The following is an 18,666-nucleotide window of genomic DNA, read 5'->3' on the forward strand; positions in this document are numbered from 1 at the left end:
ATGAATGCATATGTTAAGACCAATTAGAATGGTAAATTTTTAGTTTATTTATAAGGATCGACAATGCAGTGAAATAAATAAAAAATAAAAAATAAAAGTCATAAACGACAAGAGACGATTCAATAAGCATGAATTAGTCACATTTATAAAATGGTGCAAATTCGAAATGTATTTTGTGGCTGAAGTAGAATCTTTGAAAAAAAAAAAAGTCATTAAGATGATTCTTATTTTATTATTACTTTGGACATAAATATAATATAAAGTCCGGCTACTATGACATTGGTGTCATATGACATCAATTACAAAATTGATTGAATAGACTTCAAACGACTAATCCAAACCGTCCAAACCGATTTACTTTATGAGTGATGCGTTTACATATAATTTTTTAATATTTTCTAGTTATTTTGGTATCAAATCAAACGGTCAAAAATATTGAAAAATGAATGCATTAAAATTAACTTAAAAACTTGCACATTTGACTACTTGAATTGATACTAAATAAATTCAAAAAATTATAAATTTTGCATGTAAAACACGACTAATGAAATAGATGAATTTGAATGGCTTGAATTCAACGTTTAAAATCACTTCGCTAGATTTTGAAGTTGGTATTATATAGACTGAAATGACACTCATGTCATACAAGCCAAACTCTATAATATATTGTAAATTCGGATTTTGTGTCACGCCTAATCATTATATAACTGGTTATTTTATAAAATATCGTATATTTCGAAAAAAAAAAAATAATCAAAATATTTTTTGATGACATATTATGAACTAAATCATATCATTTTTTTCCTCCTCTTCTCTCTCGCTCCCTCCCACTCATTTTTTTTAATTCAAACTGCATTTCTATTCAACGTAAAATATCGCACAAATATATTACAATTACTAGCAATTACAAAAAAAAAAAAAAGGAATATATCAAGTACAATAGCAATATATAGTTTATTTTTAACACTAGCAGATAAAATACCCAAAAAGAAATATATCATAACATTGGACAATCTATTCTAGTACCACTTGGAAGCATTTACACACAAGTAAGAATTATAACAGAACAATAAACATTCAAAATTTTAAGCACAAAATTTACCAGCAAAATTCTCAAAAAAAATTAAAAGAAGAAATCATGTATTAATAAGGTTGAAGGAATCAGCAATCTGAAATAAATCTCTCTTAACTTCAACCCAAGACGATTCGGGCACTTGAGCATTTAATGTGTAAAGTTTCCCGTCTCTTGCACAACATACCGCAACATTATGTCTACGAAAAGATGGCCCTTCTACTCTGAATTCAAGCTTGTAGTAATTCACTCCATTTTCCAGGTCTTCCCGCAAAGTGGCGTCAACAAGAGTTGCTTTGATATCCGTGCCTTTCCTTGATTTTGCAATTCTTCCGAGAACAACTTCTCCCACCTCTTTGGGGCCCCCAAATGCCTCTATCCTATAAATTTATATAATCTTTTCTCAAGCACTTGGTACCAAAACATGTATTAACTTGCACTTGGTAGAACACTTGCTACATTATTCTTGACACCAATTTAAGATGTCACCGCAACCAAAAAAAAAAAAAAAAACATATAATAAAGAAAAAGGTACACGAGTGAGACTGGTAATATGCATATTACAAATCAAATTTTGCACTTTTTAGATTTTTTTTAATATATTTTTAGATAGGTAGAAAAACACTTGATCTAAAATTCTGGACCATCTAAAAGTAGTGATTTTCTACCTATCTAAAAAAATAGTAAAAAAATTCTAAAAATTGTAAAAATTTGATCTCCAGACATATTTATTGTATGGAGATCATGTTTAATGGTTCGGATTGACCGTTTGAACTTTAAATATAGAGATATGGATCCATAGTACGGGTCGATCCGTAATATGCATATAACCATAGCCTCACTCAAGGTACAATTCATGTGGTGAAACCAATAAGTATGCTGGTTAAAAATGTAACACTCGGCAAACAACAGTATATTGTACAGTAAAATAATTCATGTTCCAGAAAATGTTGCAATTCCAAAACATATAAACATCAACACAATATGAAAAAAACAGCTTAATTAATAGATTGAAAGCAGTAAGCCAGTGAATGCACGTACTTGAAATCAAGAGGCACAGTAGAGACGATAACACTAACATTGAGTTCTCCATTGGAACCTGGCGGGCCAAAGGCAGCAACTGGTTCACTAAAATTGCGGGTCGGGCGTGTAGACCCGTTAGAAAGAGGAGGGAGGTCAAGTGATCTTTGGGCTTCGGCCTTGGAAGCCTCTCTGTATAGAACAGTCTGGTCTCCTACCCAATTTGATGGATATATGAATTCTGCACAGATAATATTAAATGTTAATATAAAAAAAAAATACCAACAACGGCCTAATGTTAATTTTCTATCAAAAGAAATTAAGAGAAAATGCTTGTCATAAGTTAAATAAAACTGAGAACATTTTTGTAGAACAGAGTAAAAAAATGCATTTAAGGGCCTGTAGATCTGAATAAAGATATAAGCTCAGAAAATTATGGAAAATCTCTTGTAGAAGTATTGCCTAATGATGCATAAATCTGTAGATAAAGATCGATTATTTCTCAAATTCTGATGTCTGGCATGACAGAGTTATCTCCACATTTCAATTTTATGACCAGTTCACAAATTTTGAGTTTGGATCCGGACCATCCGATCAGTATCCAGGCCAATCCGGCCAGAGGTGGAATGCACCGGGCCACTTTAATATTCGTACCAAAGCAGATTGGACGGTCCGGATTCAAACTCAAAATTTGAGGTACCTTAGGTTATATAAATTCCTGACAACCCAGTTCCATACTAGTCAGGAACTAGAAAAAGCTTGTTAAATCCATTTTGGTCCACAATTTCGTAGATTTCGCACTTCAGGTACCAAGGCACAAAATAAACCGCAGCCTGGGAGTATATAAAAAAAAATGAAAAGCAAAGAACAAAGAGAAAGTTATGAAGCTAACCGAAGCCATTAGTGAGGTCAAGGCAGCGAGTGAAGCCATTGACAGGGTACAACACATCCAGCCACAGTGTCCGTGCGGTGTTCGACGAAATGCCTAGCAGAAAACTGGTAATGCCACCAAAATTGGCTCCAACGGCCAGTAAAGATGCGGCTCCAGCACCGACCACTAGCCTCCGCCTGAACGCCGCCGCCATCCGCCCGAACTCCTCCGCCGGGCTCGCGGTCGTAGTCGGGCCTCCACCTCCCTCTGGTGAAGCGCGTATAATTGAGAGAGAGCGGGAGGAAGGAGAGGGGAATTGGCGAAGAGAGACCAACCGGGTCGTCGCCACAGAGCCTATCGCCATGTTTGCGTTATGTTTGGTTTGGTTCAGAATTCAGATAATGAAATTCCAAGGGAAGTGGCAAGTGGGAAGTGGGAAGTGAAGAAGAACTCAGATCCAGTCCAATACCTGACCATGTAGAATGACATCTGAATCATCCATTTCAATATCACACGAATCATAAAGCGATCCCTTTTGGTTTTGATTCGTGGGTGAGTATTGTACACGGTCAGGTACTGATAGTCACACAGTGAAGTCGCTAAGAGAACAAAAATAAGGATTCTCTCTTACCTGCTCCCTTCCAGTCCACTGTCACACTGACAAAGAGGGTCCCACTGAAGATCCTGAATGTCAGTGACTCAAACGTGCAAGTTTTAATTTTTCTTTTAAAATACATCACTGTGAGCAAAGTAGTTAGCCACTAATGATTTTACTTTATTCATCAGTACTTAATTGAATTTGTTGGCCATTGTTTTCTTTATTCGTTTTTATGACAATGATCTCCACTCTTAAGAGCCTCTGCTATATCACTCTTTCTCATACCATTCATCAAAAAAATTTGACAAAGAAAAATAAATCACAAATAATAACCTACTCGTAATTGCAAAATCTAACGAGTAAGAAAAAACTGAGGGAAAACGTTTAACCTCTCTATCTTTCCTTTTCTTTTTCAAATTCGCATTACATGGGTAAATAATTCACCTCGATTCAATAAAATGTCAACCCTCCCCATTAAATGTTATTTCCTCCTATCATGATCTCGGCCATACCACCTCTGACCAGGATAATTCGTTGCTCCCCCATCTCTTCTTTGCTCATTGTAGCCCCAACTGGCACTGGACTCTCCTGTTCTACTAGGGTCTGTTTGCGTACCCCATGTGTCAGTGTTGTACCTTCCTGAACTGTGATTTCCATCCCATGTGGGATGATGACCTGGCACTACATGGCCAGCCGGTAAGGGTCCATTACCGACTGTATCATACCTATCTTGGTAATGTGAAAACCGCGTATTTAGATCAGAAACTTCAGGCAAGTTACCGGGCTGTCCGGCCCATGCCGGAGCATACGCACTCTGCTCTGTTTTTAAAGGCGTCATAATTTGGTGGTTATTGACATTATGACTTAAAATGGGATTAACTGATGTTCCATTCATCAATGGTTGTTGCTGTATTTGAGTTGCTACTGCTACAGAAGAATTAAGGGGCGAAAATTGCTGAGATACAGCACTGTAAGGACTGGATGCAGTCACAACTGGAGGTAAAGGAGAATTTTGAATTGGTACATGAGCTTGCAATACAGGTTTAGTTGGATTAGAAGAAAAATCTGGTCTCCAGGTTCCCTGTCAAAAAAAAAAAAACAATAATGAAAATTTAGTTGCAAAATAATGAAAACTAAGCTGGATTTGAAAGATATACATAGTAAAAATTCAATGAGTACCCTCTCTGAAGTAGGAGTTGGGGAGGGAAGAGAAGTGGGCACGGGCTCAGGGCCTCCTACTCTGGATCCTATAACATTATTATTACCTACTGACCCATTAACTAAGTCTGACAAGGCAACCCCACTATTCTTCAGCATGTCCAATAAGGCCACAGTTTGTTCACCGGACAACCCACTCGCCTGACCAGAAGTCAGTGCAAACACCAATTCAGGGTTTTTCAACAAAACCGCTAGCAACTCCAAATCAGGTTCAGGCACAGTTGATGAATCGGTAGAGACAGGAACAATAGGTTGTTCAGATGATAATGATGTAGACGCCACAGCTGAAGATTCGTCGGTCAATCGAACTAGATCCTGTTGCACTGGATCTGTTGTATCAAGATCAGGCGGTTGGTCGATTGGGATTTCGGGTGTTAAACTGTCATCAAAATCCATTTCTACGTCCCATGGATCTTTCGGATTTGGGGGGATTTTTTCAGGATCCGTGTAGAATATCTCAGCATCTCTTCGGATCCTTTGTGCCTGGAAACTACGCTCCTTGCTGTTGTCACCGGTGCACACCTGCCATGCTGGGTCTATTCTCACCTCTGCATTAGATAACACAAGGCTTCAATTAAAAACTGAAATGGTTTGTTGTATGTGATGGTTCCAAATCAACATAAAATTTGAAAAGACGCAAGGCAAGAAGGTATTCTGGGTTCGAAAAAGCATTGGGCACTACATCAGAAAAATAGCGAGTATTCTGTAATAAAATAAATTCACTAGGAGCTGTTCGAAGATTCCACTAATCTGGTTTTTTATCTTTTGCCAAGTATCAAAATCCAGAAACATTTTGTATAAGAGAATTATGTATTAGAAAAGACAGTCAAATTAGAGTCCGTATTTAGTGTTCACATGTAGAATAAATACAATAGTTGTAGCATCCAATCTTGCAGAATAAAATCAAAACATACAGTCCAGTGTAAACTAGACAGCATAAGTTGAAATGAACACTTCATAATAGCTTGTACAACAGCATTTCTGCATCCTTGCTCGATAACAAACTCCAAATCGTAGGAATTCATTGGAATATCCTGATGTACTCTTATAGCTATTAACATAAACTTCTCCTTGATACAATTTTGTGAAGCAGAACAAAGATAAATGCGTAAGAAAGCATCTATAAATATTAGTCTTTTTGCAAATTGAATCAATAATTTACCATAACTACAAAGAGTAGGGTTCATATGCACATTTTAATATATTTTTTAGATAGGTACAAAATCACTCTTTTTCAGAAGATTCTGGACCATCCAAAAACAGTGATTTTGTACCTATCTAAAAAAAATAGTAAACGATTTCCAAAAAAATATAAAATTTGGTCTCCAAGCAAATTTTAATACGAAGATCACGTTGAGCAATCCAAATCAACTATTTGGACTTTGAAAACGGAGATAAGGATGTGAGGCGCGATTGAGACATGAAAGACATGAGGCATTTGAACTCCCCTCAACTACAAATAACTCCTGGCATTTTATACTTTTGAAATTTGTTGACAACTCTGCCTCTACCACCAATGAGCATTCGTTTGCCCAGGCCAACATATTATTAAAAATAAACCAACAAGATTTAAATATTGTAAGACGGCATATGAGAAATGTTGGGGCTCTTCCAAGTATGGTAAACAAATGAGCACAGTTTGCAAAAACAACCCTAAATAATTTACCAAAAGTAATAATTTCCAAACCACTTCCACAACTTGTAGTTGCCATTTGTGATTTGTACACCTTCCTGTGTTTTTATAATATAAATAGATTATTAATAAATTGTTCACAGTACCACCCACCACATATCATGACAAAAAAGAGTTGCACAAATTTGAAAAATTAAGAAATCAAAGTTGGATAGAATGTACCAGTTTGTAATACACACCAGTGAGTAAGCACTCGGTTAGTAAGATTGGTGTGTTAGCTCTTGCATTAAAGCAGACCCATTAAAGTTAATTTAATCATTGGGATGTTTCATGCTTGGTGTTTTACATCAGATTAAAAATTAGTTACGACCCTCCTATTCCGACTAATGCAGAAACACCCAACTAATCCTTTTTACCTCTTTACGTAGAGAAATGGTGGAGAAATAGTCTCAGGTTCTTTTCAAGTTCATGAACTTTCTTGGTGTAACTTGCATATTTTTCATGTTGTGTAGTAGTGTACAGAATTTATGTTCAGTAAGTGTTCCCATTTTCTAGATATTTTCTAGACATTGCAGATAATTTCGAGACTTCGCATGAAATTCTATAATAAGCTGTCTCTAAGATTTTGAAAAATACCCTCTAATAACTTTTTTTTTTAATTATAACCAAGCCACATTCTATGGTAAACAGTAAGCTTCTCGTAAAAACCAAAACATCCAAAAAATGGGGAAAAGGAAAAGCACAAAAAGCAAGCTCTTGCAAAGTACCTGGTGGGGTCCGCCACCGGACTTGAGCACGCTTCAACCTCTCCATCATGTTCAAGGGATCAATATCAGGTTTATTTACTGCTTTTAAAACTGGTGCATGTGCAAGTTTACGGGTATCAGTTTTTCCATGCTTCTGTTGCATATAACTCGCTCGCAATTTCGCTTTTTGTATGTCATCTGCAGAAAGCGGGCGGCTGTTGCTGATAATAGCAGTTCTCGCAACTCGAGTTGTATGTTGTGCTGCTTTCCGATCTGGATGCTCTACAAGAAGAACCTTCCTCTTTTCTTTGTTTTCTGCATGAGAGTTAAGGAGACTAACTACTATTTTGTATTTGGTCTCTCTTTCTGCTCAAGAAAAAGTCAACTGAGCCTAAACTAAACCTTAACATCAGTTCTCAAAAGCACAACTAAATCAAGTGCATTATGGAATGATACATGATCATGCAACACAACCCAGCCAATGAAAAACAAGAAAACAAAACCAGTGATCAACATAGAGGCCATAGCAGCCAATTTAGTGATGATAGATACTCGCTATGTTGTTAACTCAAATTTCATAATTTAGCATTTTTACTGATAGAGACATATTTATCAGTATAGCAGACAAATAGCAAGAATTTTACCAGACATTACCTATTTTTCACTAATTTGGTGAATTTTTTTAAAAATCTCCCCCGGTTTTAATTTTTATTACTAAACCCCACTTTTTTAATTTTTAGATTTAGTGTTTTTATTGTGACAATGGCTTACTTTAAACATGCATGGTTGAAATACTATTTTTTTTTTTTATTTTAATTAGTTTTATGTAATGTGATGATTGATGTGTGGTAATTACTATGAGACAATGTTATTTTACTTTTAAATTTTTATTTAATATAGAAAAATTATTTAACTTGGTATTGCAACATGACTTTGTAATGTTTTTATTGGATTATATTGCATACAAAGTACAAAAAATAAGTTAAAACAATTTCTGCTATGAACCGATAGTACCCACTAAATTTCTGATATTTGCTATGTTAAAAACTAGCCCCAAACAAAGAGGACAGAAAAAACAGGAAGGTTGCCTCTTCTAGAAAATAACAAGGGAGGACATGTGGTTTACTTTATTATATTCCTTAAATAACAAATTTAAAATTTCAACTCAATTAAAAGGATACTGAGTGAAGCAAGGCTAGAACCATTTCTTTTACTAGATTCATTATATGGTGCTGCGAGAAGCCTTAACCTCTTCGGCTCTGGTTTCTTCTCATCCCCATCTTCAGTTAAGGCAAGAATGTTCTCCTAGAAGAAGGCAAAAATAAAAATAAAAATCAACATAGCTTGAATTTCTAAGTACTGTTTTTCATGTCCAAATGCTAAGCACTTACAGGAAACCCTACTTCAGAATTCCCTGACTGAGCACAGAGGAGCTGTTGGATCCTAGAAAACATAGAAAAACAAATAAAACCAATAAATACAAAATAACAGTAAGGTATAACCGTATAAGTATATGTCACTAAAGTGTGTAAGTTTATGAAATGATGGCATTATGTTAAAGACCTGTAATATATTGCCATAGCCAATTGTCAAAACCAAGTTTTTTATCATGTTTATTTTATTAAAACTTATTTATAGTATCGGGAAAATGCCCACATTCAACATTAAGGTAATAAACACCTCTGTTTACGAATGAGATCCTTCTGGCTGTCATTAGGAGATTTCTTCAATAACTGGTTACGTAACAGCTTGCTCCATTTTGAGAGTAGCACCTTTGCCCTGTTTGAAATATCTGATCTTCAAATTATTTTTAGTCAGTTCCAATGCACAAACCAACAGTTTTGGTTTGTTTTTGAGCCTCATTAGAATCATATGCAATTACCAAGGCTTAATTATTTCATGCTAGATAGAAGGACCTAAGTTATGATTGTTATATGATTCAAGTGCCAGTCAAAGAAGAACTGAGGGTACCCGAACAATAATACCAGAATCAATGCATCAATGTGAACTTTGCTTATGATATGACTAGGAATTAATCAAAACATTGCAATTATTTGTTTGAGGTATTATAATTAAACAACTATCAAGCACTCCAAATAATTAGCTTGGCACCAAGTAGTAAATTTATTTCCGAAAAAACACACACCTGAAGTTCGATAAAACCGCAATCTATTCATAGCTTGCAATACTGAAGATATTTGCGCAGGCACAGCTTTACTTAGTGGAAGATGACAAAGCACCTACAAGAAGACAAGCAAAAAAAAAAAAACACCTCCATAGTTCAAATTACATGATTCCCAATATAGGTTAACAATACACAGAATATATGAAAAGGAGTCTTCTTTATTTCGACCTTAAAAATAGTGAGTATAACAGAAGTTTGTTCTTCAGCGGCAGCATCACCTAGCCATGTAATCAAAATGGCAAGGCCTTCCTTCACTATAAACCTAACACAAGGAAACAAAAACGGGGACCATATTTAAAGACATTTGTAAAGAGGAAACCCTATCTGGCTGCATGTGATGGAAAAAAGGGTACATTCTAGTAAAGAACGAGGCTGTGGTAATATGCATATTACATAGTGGCCTGCACTATGGACTCATATCTCCCTTTTTAGAGTTCAAATAGTAGATCTGAACCGTTCAACCTGATGTTCATATGAAAATATACTAGCAAACTAAATTTTATATTTTCTAGAATGTTTTTGCTATTTTTTATATAGGTAGAAAATCACTTAATTTGAAAATTCTGGACCATCCAAAAGCAATTATTTTCAACCTATGTAAAAAAATAGTAAAAAAAATTATTGTAGAACTGAGCCTGCAGGAACATTTTCACATGGGTCGATCAACAGTTTGAAATTCAAAAATAGAGATATGGATAGCATGGGTTGATCTGTAATATGCATATTACCATAGCTTCACTTTCCTAGTAAATTTGTTCAATTTACCTTGAAACTTCTTTATTCCATAAAGACAAAAGGAAAGGAATTTGGATCACTTAGATCCAAAATTCTAGTCATAATTGCTCATCAACTGAACCTTTGTGATAGTTTGGTATCATATTCAGAAAACCAAATAATACTAGATGGTAGTTGCTAAGATAAAAGAACATATTTTGATATCCATAGAAGTTGAATATCCATAAAGGGAATCAAGTAACCAATGAATGTGGCCATGCAAAATTAGGTTGACATACTGCATTAAGGTAAAAAGGGTAAAATTGAGCTTGACATGAATTCACATGCTTATATTGCAATCTGGTGTACCAGTACCAGCACCAGAAAATGCATGTCAATATAGAAATCCTTTTTACAAGAATAACAAGTTGTTCGTACCAATTTAGCACTGCATCATTGTTAATGCGAAGAACAGACTCCATTAACCGAACCTGGCCAGTGAAGGTTGTCTCTCTTCTCATTAGCGCCAGCACATCGTCCACAAATTTCTTATCCTCCTCCTTCATCCCATCCTCCTCCTTTGGCTTGACAGCTGGCACCTCAGGATTGGACGAAGCAGCCTCTGGGGTCATGCACACCACAGGAGGGAGCACAGCCAGCGGAACAATATCAGCCGCCGCAGTGCCATTGGATCCCACAAAGTCAACAGCAGTAGCATCTGTTACAGTAATTTGGGGTGTTTGATCATGACTAGTGCTACAGGAGGTACTAGCAGTGTCAGAATTACCCGGTATTGACGGTTCAAGCCTGATGGCCTTTTCACGTGATAAGCGGACAATTTTCCTCACTCTAGAGCGCTGAGCATTGAAGAAATCTCTGGCCTAAATTATAAATTTACAATTTTTATGTAAGATAGGACCAATTAGCAACACGTTAGTATTATGCTATCATATACAAATTGAAGGTAACAAATGAAACATTAAAACCTAAATAGGGTAAGATTGAAGTTTAATATAGGCATAACTCTCAAGATTAATTCATGCCATATGATTAGATCAAAACTTAACTAACACTAGCTTGTATCAACCTTAACTAGGGTAAGTTTTCGAATAGTCGTATCAATAAAATTGGAAAACAAGCATAATACCTGCACAGTACATACCAGCAAGGGCTGGTATCCTGGTACTGGTCACTACTGAATTAAGCATACCGGTCCTAGTTAACCGTACGTAAATTGAAACTTAAAAATAGCTGAAAATGAAGTTGAGAAACTGACTTGTGTAATTGTGATACCACAATTAGCACTGATTTCGCGCAACTCCTTTTTTCCAATATTGTCCTTTATTGAAAAAATTGATTGCAAGTACTTCACAGCTTTAGGGTTAAGCAAGTCCCTTGGTTTTTTCCCTATATAGACAAAAAAGATCATGGAAACATTTAGTTGACATAGTTGATAAAACAACAGATTTAAATAATCCCTTTTTATTTTCAAAGCTGAATAGTGTAGGAAGATGACTCACCAATTTTGATGGACAGTGCACCCGCAGCCTGCATGTAAGAAACAACGGTTATGATTTCTAATATGTTTCAACATTTTGGAGATGAACTAAAGTGATTTGCAACAATAAGTGGCAAAACACATCTTCTATACAATTGGAATACACTTCTCGTTTTGAAACCACACAAATGCCATAATGCAAAACTTCTCTATTTTGGGTTAAAGATTTTAACAGAGCAGTTTTGGCTTCATGCAGTGCAAGGGCTATATAATCAAAACAGCGATGCATATGGTTTGTGCACTGCATGAAGCCAAAACTGCTCTGTTATCTTTATGCATTTCATTTAGGACCCGTGAACAACCTGTACCATTTTGCACAATTGCCAACCCATTCATTTTTCTTTCTTTTGATTTCATCAAAGTTTGCTGGGTACAAAACTACAATTGAAGGTAAAATTTAAAGATTACTGGACAATAACTACTCTGTTAACAAATAAACAAGAAAGAAAGAAAAGGTACCATTTCTTGAGCAAGGGGATTAACACCAGTGAGTTGGCACTGAGAGACAACAAGCCGCTGGAGCTGATCGATCTGCCAGTGAAAGAGGTCTCTCTGAGTCTCCATGAGAGACCCCATCGAATCGAGAGAAAGAATGCGACTTCCATCTTCCAGCAGCGGCGCCAATTCGAGGAGAGAAGTGGTGGCAACAGGAACCAGAGCCATTAGCGCGCATTCTAGGGTTTTCCCCAGAGCACGCACGAAGAGCGAAGAGCGAGAATTGGTCTAGAATTAGGGTTAGGGTTTCTAGGGTTTGATCGTTGCTAACGGAATCAATCGCGTTAGGGTTTGTTGTAGGAAGGTGGGTGGAGAGACGAAAAACGAGGATGAGTTCTCTTCTCAAGGGAAAACGAAAACAGCAGGCGGTAAGGAATGGAAAAAGCCTGTTTTGGATTGAGGCCCTCGTGGAAAAACTATATTGCATGAAGGTCCTCGTGACAAAATTATATTAAGCGTTTTTTTATACATCTTGTGTTTTTTTCATTTTTTTTATTTTGTTTATTTCCTGCGTTATGGACTTATATTTTTGTTTTTAAAGTTCAAATAGTTAATTTGAATCATTCAACATAATTTTCATATGAAAATGTACTTGCAAATCAAATTTTATATTTTTTTTGAATTTTTTTACTAGTTTTTTAAATCGGTGAAAATCACTTGAGTTGAGAATTTTAAAACAATCCAGAAAGAGCGACTTTCTACCTATCTAAAAAAATATAAAATTTAATATGCAAGTACATTTTGATATAAATAAGTTTGATGGTTCAGATCGCTGATTGAACTTTAAAAATAAATATATGAATTCATAACACAGATTGATCCGTAATATGTATATCGTAATATGTATATGACCATAGCCTCACTCATAAAAAAATATAATGAAATTATTTTTGCATCCATATTCTGACCTACATTCGGAAATATTTATTTTTGAAATATGAGGGGGGCTACTACATTTCTCATACCTCCACTGAAAAATGGAGGTACAAGTTTTTTTTATATCTAATATGCAAGGTGTCCATCACTTTTTCCTTTTTAGAAGAAGTTCAAACTAAATTCTTTCTTCAAAAATAAAAAAGTATTTAACTTTTAGAATATATAAACACTTTTATCAATACAATAAGGATGCAAATTAGATGATAAAATCGCCACTGCTCAAAAATATGTTTGTATTGGTCTAAGACCTAAATTTTTTTTTTCTATAGTTTCATCTAGGGCTTGCAAATAAATCAAACCGAATCCAACTTAAACTAGTTCGAGTTCGAACCAATTTCGAACCGAACTTGTTCAAAATTGAAGTAGGATTTCGAACTGAAAAAAAAAAAGAATTCGAGTTTGATTCTGTGTGATTTGAACCCAGTTTCAAACCAAACTGGTTCCAAATTGAAACAAAGTTTAGAACTAAAAAGAAGAGTTTCGAACCGAGTCAGACTAAGTTTGAGTTCGAGTCAGAATCAATTTTGAATTAAACTGAGTTTGATTCGTTTTAGAACCGAGCTTGTTTAATTTGTTTTAAACAGAAATATTTTCCAAATCAAACTCAATCGAATCGAATCACAAGTACAATTTAGACTATGCAGCTCAAAAGGTTTGTTTCCCTCACGTTTTTTTTTTTTTTTTTTTTTTTGCATGTATATTGTTATAACTTAGGATTACGTTTCACAAAGGTACAAAGAAGTATATACTAAATTTGATACAAAATTCTTCGTAAAACCTTCAGTATATTTTTTCCTTGATTTGAATGCCTACACTTGAAAAAACACAATGTACAACTATTAATAAATAACATCTTTTTGTCAATAGAAACACATGAAACTTTGTCCTTAATTTTATCTTTTTATGAAGCGAATTAGATCAATCAGTCAATAAGCACATTACAGATTTGGAATTCAAAAATAATTCAACAATAATGCAAAATTCATCCAAAAATACTGCATTGGTTTGTTTTTAGTCATGCAAGTACCAACATTAATTGATAATTACTACTCTAAGTGTTTCCAAATTAGTATATGCATTTTGTTATTTTCCCTTGAGTGAATGCACAGGAGAACAGCCCGCTGCATCAGATTTTCTGACAAACCAGCACCGGAGCGTGTCAGTCAAATCATTTGCAGTACAAAAAATATCAGAATTGATTATAAAAGAAGCTACAGCAAGAACAAAATTGATGTACATAAAAAAATACCAGTTCAAGTCATGATCAACTCTAGAAAGTCTGAAATGTGTTCATATGCCAGAAAAGTAACTGCACCAGCAGGAGCAGATTTGATCAGAGATGGGATGATTCCTTTGTAAAGGCCGGTGAAACCTTCCCTTATTAGAATCTCTTTCAATGCATGGTACATGCCTTTGTATGCACTTTTCTCTATACGAGCCCCGTATTTGGGATGTCTCTGCAAACCTTCAACCTGTAGATTATATAGCAAAATATATTTAACTTTGCATGGTTCAGTTAGCATTTTCGCTGGTAAATGATCACGTGGCAATTAACTGGGACACTATCTGTAGTGAACAGAAAAATTAACAGAGGGATCTAGGGGTGCTCATTGGGTCTGATTTATTTGGTTTTCAACCGAACCGAAAAAGTTTGGATTAAAAGGTTCGGTTTTTCTGGTTTAAATGCCGTCAGTTTTGTATATTGGTTCGGTTGAGATTTTCAAAGCCGAAAAGGCCGAACTCTATATGGTTCGGTTTAGATTTTTCAATTACTTTGGTATTTTTATATATGTATAGGTTTAGACTTGTATATATAATTCATATTTATCTTTATGATTATTAAATATATTTGTGTATGTGTTGAGTTTTGATCTTTTAAAATTAATTCTCTTATTTTGGTTCAACCAAACAAACCGAAATCTACTTTGGTTATATTAATTCGGTTGTTATTCGGTTGGTTCGGTTATATTTACAAGGCTCAGATATTTACAGGACCAAATGTGAAACTTGCATAGATGTCCAAGGACCAAATGTGTAAACAGCTTGAGAAATCTAACCTGTAACCTCTTCTTGACAACATCAAGTGGATGACACACAGACTTGGAAAATGTCCCGGCAAATAACCCACATAGAAACAATTGGAAGCTTGATACCGACTCGGCAGTCATGGCAGGGTTAAAATCGGGGTTTCTATACTTGTTCCACAGCTGCAATAACATCAATTTCACAAGAATCAGTTGAAGCAGGTTAAGGATACATGAAAATTTGCAACAAATAAAAAAAAATAGTACGAGGGCATTTTTTAAGCTTTTATATGCTCAAATAATGCTAAAGTATCAGTAATCAGTGTAAATAAGTACTCAAGGATGTACAAGCCTCTAGGGATTTACTATCGGGTCCAGATCCCCTAAAGTAACCCGAATTTTGAGTTTAGATCCGGACCGTCCGATCAGAATTCATGCCAATCCGGCTCGAGGTATAATACACGGGGCCCTTTAATATATGTGTCAGAGCAGATCGGATGGATCCGATACAAACTCAAAATTTGAAGTGTTATGATAAGAGATGCAAATGCACTTGTGCTTAGCAAAGTTACTCATGATTGGTATAAAACGGGGACATATATGAAACAATAACAGTTAAGATTTATCACATTAACCTTTATTTCTTAAAAAAGAACAGTAGAACAAAGAATTGAGTTGAGTCCATACTATCATCCATCGCTTGAATGTATCATAGGAGCCAAACTGTAATCCCGCATAAGGAATTATCTCAACAAGAGTAGGTGACAAACCAGCATATAGTCCTTTGAAACCTCGCTTTTGAATTGTGTCAATGCATGCTGACCTCATGTTTGGATAAACCTGGCATGTCATAAATTAAAAAACTAAAGAAGTATGGACCAAATATTTCTTTGATTTTATTTATAGGTTAATGTTTCTACACAGGCCCTTTTGATCTGTTACCTCATGCTAGAATATGTTTACTGTAAAAAAGAAAACAAATTCTGGTATGTAATGTACTGGTTGTATATACCAGTATTTAGTAGGAGCCTTGACAGCTGCGACATCTGTATCAGGTACAGTAAACCTCGCGTAAACAACAAAACCGGTAATCAAATAACTAGAAACCCCACTTTGTTGATGAATGTAAGGCATGGATATATTATTATTAAATAAGATAGATTTAATTAATACCTTTGGTTCGCCTTGAGAAGCTAAAATTGTTCTTAGAAGGTCAAAAGGATAGGATCCTACAGTCGCAGCACATCCCGCAACTCCCCCACTTAGATAGGACCAATATTGGCTCAGTTGTAAGTGATCCTCTAGTATAAACCAAAAAATAAACACAACCCAATTATAGCTTTCTATAAGCAAATATCTTTTCCTCTATAGTCTTCCGCGTATATGTTTTAAATTTATATATGTTATACCTGCCTTGGAAGAACCTGAAGCAAAAGTTTTCAACTTGTGTAAAACAGTGAACTGTATGGCAGTGTATGGCATGTATAAGAGCAAACCCGGCACATTTCCTCTCCAAAAAGCCTGAATTGATATTTCAAAAGAATATAATACAAATAAAACAATAATCTAGTGCACTATTGCTAACAAATCAGCTAGAATAATTGAGAATGATTAGGTATTTGGTACAACTGTATGACTAATATCACAATTACTTGAAGAGAACATTTTACTGGCATCATGATAAAACACTTTGCAATTAAGTAATAACAACAAAACATAGTGTGCTTGCTGAATTACATATAATGGCAAATAAAGGTTCAACCAAATCAATTAGAACTCTACTTGCATGAAACATGGATCAAAATAGGGAAATGAACAATTTGCCCTGGGAAATCGGCCAATTAGAAGACTGGTTTTTTTCTTATAAAAGCTACAGTTTTTTTAACTTTTTAATAAAAGGTAAAATTGGTATTCTATAGATTTCAAATGAGTTTTGATAAATAAGTCAATAAAATGGGTAAATTTCCGAGTTCAGAAATTTAGAAGGGTAAATATGATATTATGAATTTTAGAGGGGGAAATACCCAATTTCAAAGTTTTTGAAAGGTATACATGAAATTCCCCCAATAAATAAATATGAAAAAAAAATTACCAGCAAACCTTCCTCTCTGAAAATTTCTTTAGTGGTTTGCAGTATCCCTCTATATTTGGATGGCCCATACATTTCTTTCTGAAGTAAGGTCCATGTAGTAGTTGGCTCCAGTTGCACCTGAATTTGTCAGAGGCATTGACAGTTAAAATTAAATTCATTTTAAGTTCTTTGATTTTGGAGAGCAATTTTAAGATTAAATTTTTCAGGGAATATGACAAAACTAGCTATTTTTTCTCTGATTTTTCTCCAATTAGATACCAGTATGTACCTTGTTTAACATCAAAACGAGAAAGGTCTAATTGGACAGAATGTACATTATTTGGAAAACCTAGTTCTCAGTTCCCAGTTGTATTTGTTTGATACCAAATTCACAATTTACAAAACAAAATTGAATACCTGAAACCTAATTTTAATAACATCAAGAGGCGAGGTGACTGTACGAGAGATGCCACCAGCAATTGCCCCAGCCAAAGTATCCACCAAAGCCCTGTTCAGCTGCCCTGAGTCCTCCGTCTTCATCAATTTGTTTCGAATTGTATCGAAATTAGAGAAGGAAAGAACAACACAAGGGAATTCTCTTACGCTTCCTTCCAAAAAGAAAGAGTCTGAATTTTTTGTTTCTAGAATTCACTGTTGTATTGTATCCAATTCAAAAGAGTGTGGGAATGCGAAACTGACAACTTGGTCTGGAGAGAGAGAGAAAGGAAGAATGGAGAAATTGTAATCTGTAGAAAGAGGGACTAAAATTGAATTCTTATCACCTCAGGTAACAAAAATTTTGATTCTGAATCGGGTCCGTTTGTTATATACTAGCACGATTGTTAAAGATATTCAGATTCTGATGGACGGTCCGGATTGAAATAAAAAATTCTGTTACCTCAGAGGATGTGGACACGGTAAAATTAGGAGGGAGATGAGTCGGCGATTCGGCGAAGATTGAAAATTTCTAATTAGGTCTGACATGTGGGGCCCATACATACCGAAATTTTTCATCATATTTTTCCTATATCTTGAAAAAACCGAAAAACGTTCACCAATTTTGATATTTATTTAATATATTTCCTATTAATAAAAATTTCGGCTCATATTCCATTCAGTACGGTATAAGTATAAACCTGTACCTTCCCCCGAATATTCACAATTTTTGATTTCCTGTGGCCACTGACGACTATCAGGCTATGTGTTCAAGGGGTCCCCGGCTCCCCGCTTGATTAATTTGGCTGCTACCAGAAAAGGAAGAAGGTTCGATGAATTCCGTACAAAGAACAGGACCCAATTATTAGAGAGATGAAAGAGAACGGAGGAATATGTGGGCTGGGGAGGAGAAAGATAACTTGGATACATCTTCATAAATAAATTTGGTGTATTTTTTTTTTAGAGTAAGGCTTGCATGTTATGAATATAGCATAAGATTATTCGTATTACGGTATCAAAAATTTATCGTATAAAATTTAAATATTGGTTTAAGTAGTTTATTAAATTGGTTATATTGTTTTTGAAATTA

General features: G+C 35.1%; 3 protein-coding genes across 5 annotated transcripts; all 3 read right to left on the minus strand.

Annotated features, from left to right (window-relative positions):
* Window positions 1-995: 995 nt before the first annotated feature.
* Window positions 996-3,449, minus strand: LOC144554070 (Photosystem II reaction center PsbP family protein). The gene is made up of 3 exons (XM_078302288.1): window positions 2,985-3,449; window positions 2,114-2,333; window positions 996-1,452 (listed from the first exon to the last, which is right to left on the minus strand). Exons 1-3 carry the CDS (start codon window positions 3,325-3,327, stop codon window positions 1,137-1,139), a joined length of 879 nt encoding a protein of 292 aa, XP_078158414.1. The 5' UTR covers window positions 3,328-3,449; the 3' UTR covers window positions 996-1,136.
* Window positions 3,450-4,029: 580 nt separating this feature from the next.
* LD (Homeodomain-like superfamily protein) lies at window positions 4,030-12,421 on the minus strand. Its single transcript, XM_078302287.1, has 12 exons — window positions 12,075-12,421; window positions 11,578-11,605; window positions 11,334-11,464; window positions 10,496-10,938; window positions 9,512-9,605; window positions 9,305-9,398; window positions 8,839-8,950; window positions 8,550-8,601; window positions 8,340-8,463; window positions 7,180-7,473; window positions 4,741-5,327; window positions 4,030-4,642 (listed from the first exon to the last, which is right to left on the minus strand). Exons 1-12 carry the CDS (start codon window positions 12,276-12,278, stop codon window positions 4,043-4,045), a joined length of 2,763 nt encoding a protein of 920 aa, XP_078158413.1. The 5' UTR covers window positions 12,279-12,421; the 3' UTR covers window positions 4,030-4,042.
* Window positions 12,422-14,112: 1,691 nt separating this feature from the next.
* On the minus strand, window positions 14,113-17,902 carry LOC144554767 (mitochondrial thiamine diphosphate carrier 2-like). Of its 3 annotated transcripts, none has more exons than XM_078303104.1 (7): window positions 17,559-17,902; window positions 17,163-17,279; window positions 16,480-16,591; window positions 16,244-16,371; window positions 15,758-15,910; window positions 15,104-15,253; window positions 14,113-14,518 (listed from the first exon to the last, which is right to left on the minus strand). In XM_078303104.1, the coding sequence occupies exons 1-7, from the start codon at window positions 17,679-17,681 to the stop codon at window positions 14,300-14,302; spliced, it is 1,002 nt and encodes a 333-aa protein (XP_078159230.1). In that variant the 5' UTR covers window positions 17,682-17,902; the 3' UTR covers window positions 14,113-14,299. The 3 variants fall into 3 exon arrangements, with proteins under 3 accessions (XP_078159230.1, XP_078159231.1, XP_078159232.1); XM_078303105.1 differs by having other exon boundaries at window positions 17,171-17,279; window positions 17,559-17,851; XM_078303106.1 differs by lacking the exon at window positions 17,163-17,279 and having other exon boundaries at window positions 17,559-17,852.
* Window positions 17,903-18,666: the final 764 nt, after the last annotated feature.

Source organism: Carex rostrata, chromosome 5 (genome assembly GCF_964058835.1).
Source record: "Carex rostrata chromosome 5, lpCarRost1.2, whole genome shotgun sequence".
Taxonomy (NCBI): Eukaryota; Viridiplantae; Streptophyta; class Magnoliopsida; order Poales; family Cyperaceae; genus Carex; species Carex rostrata.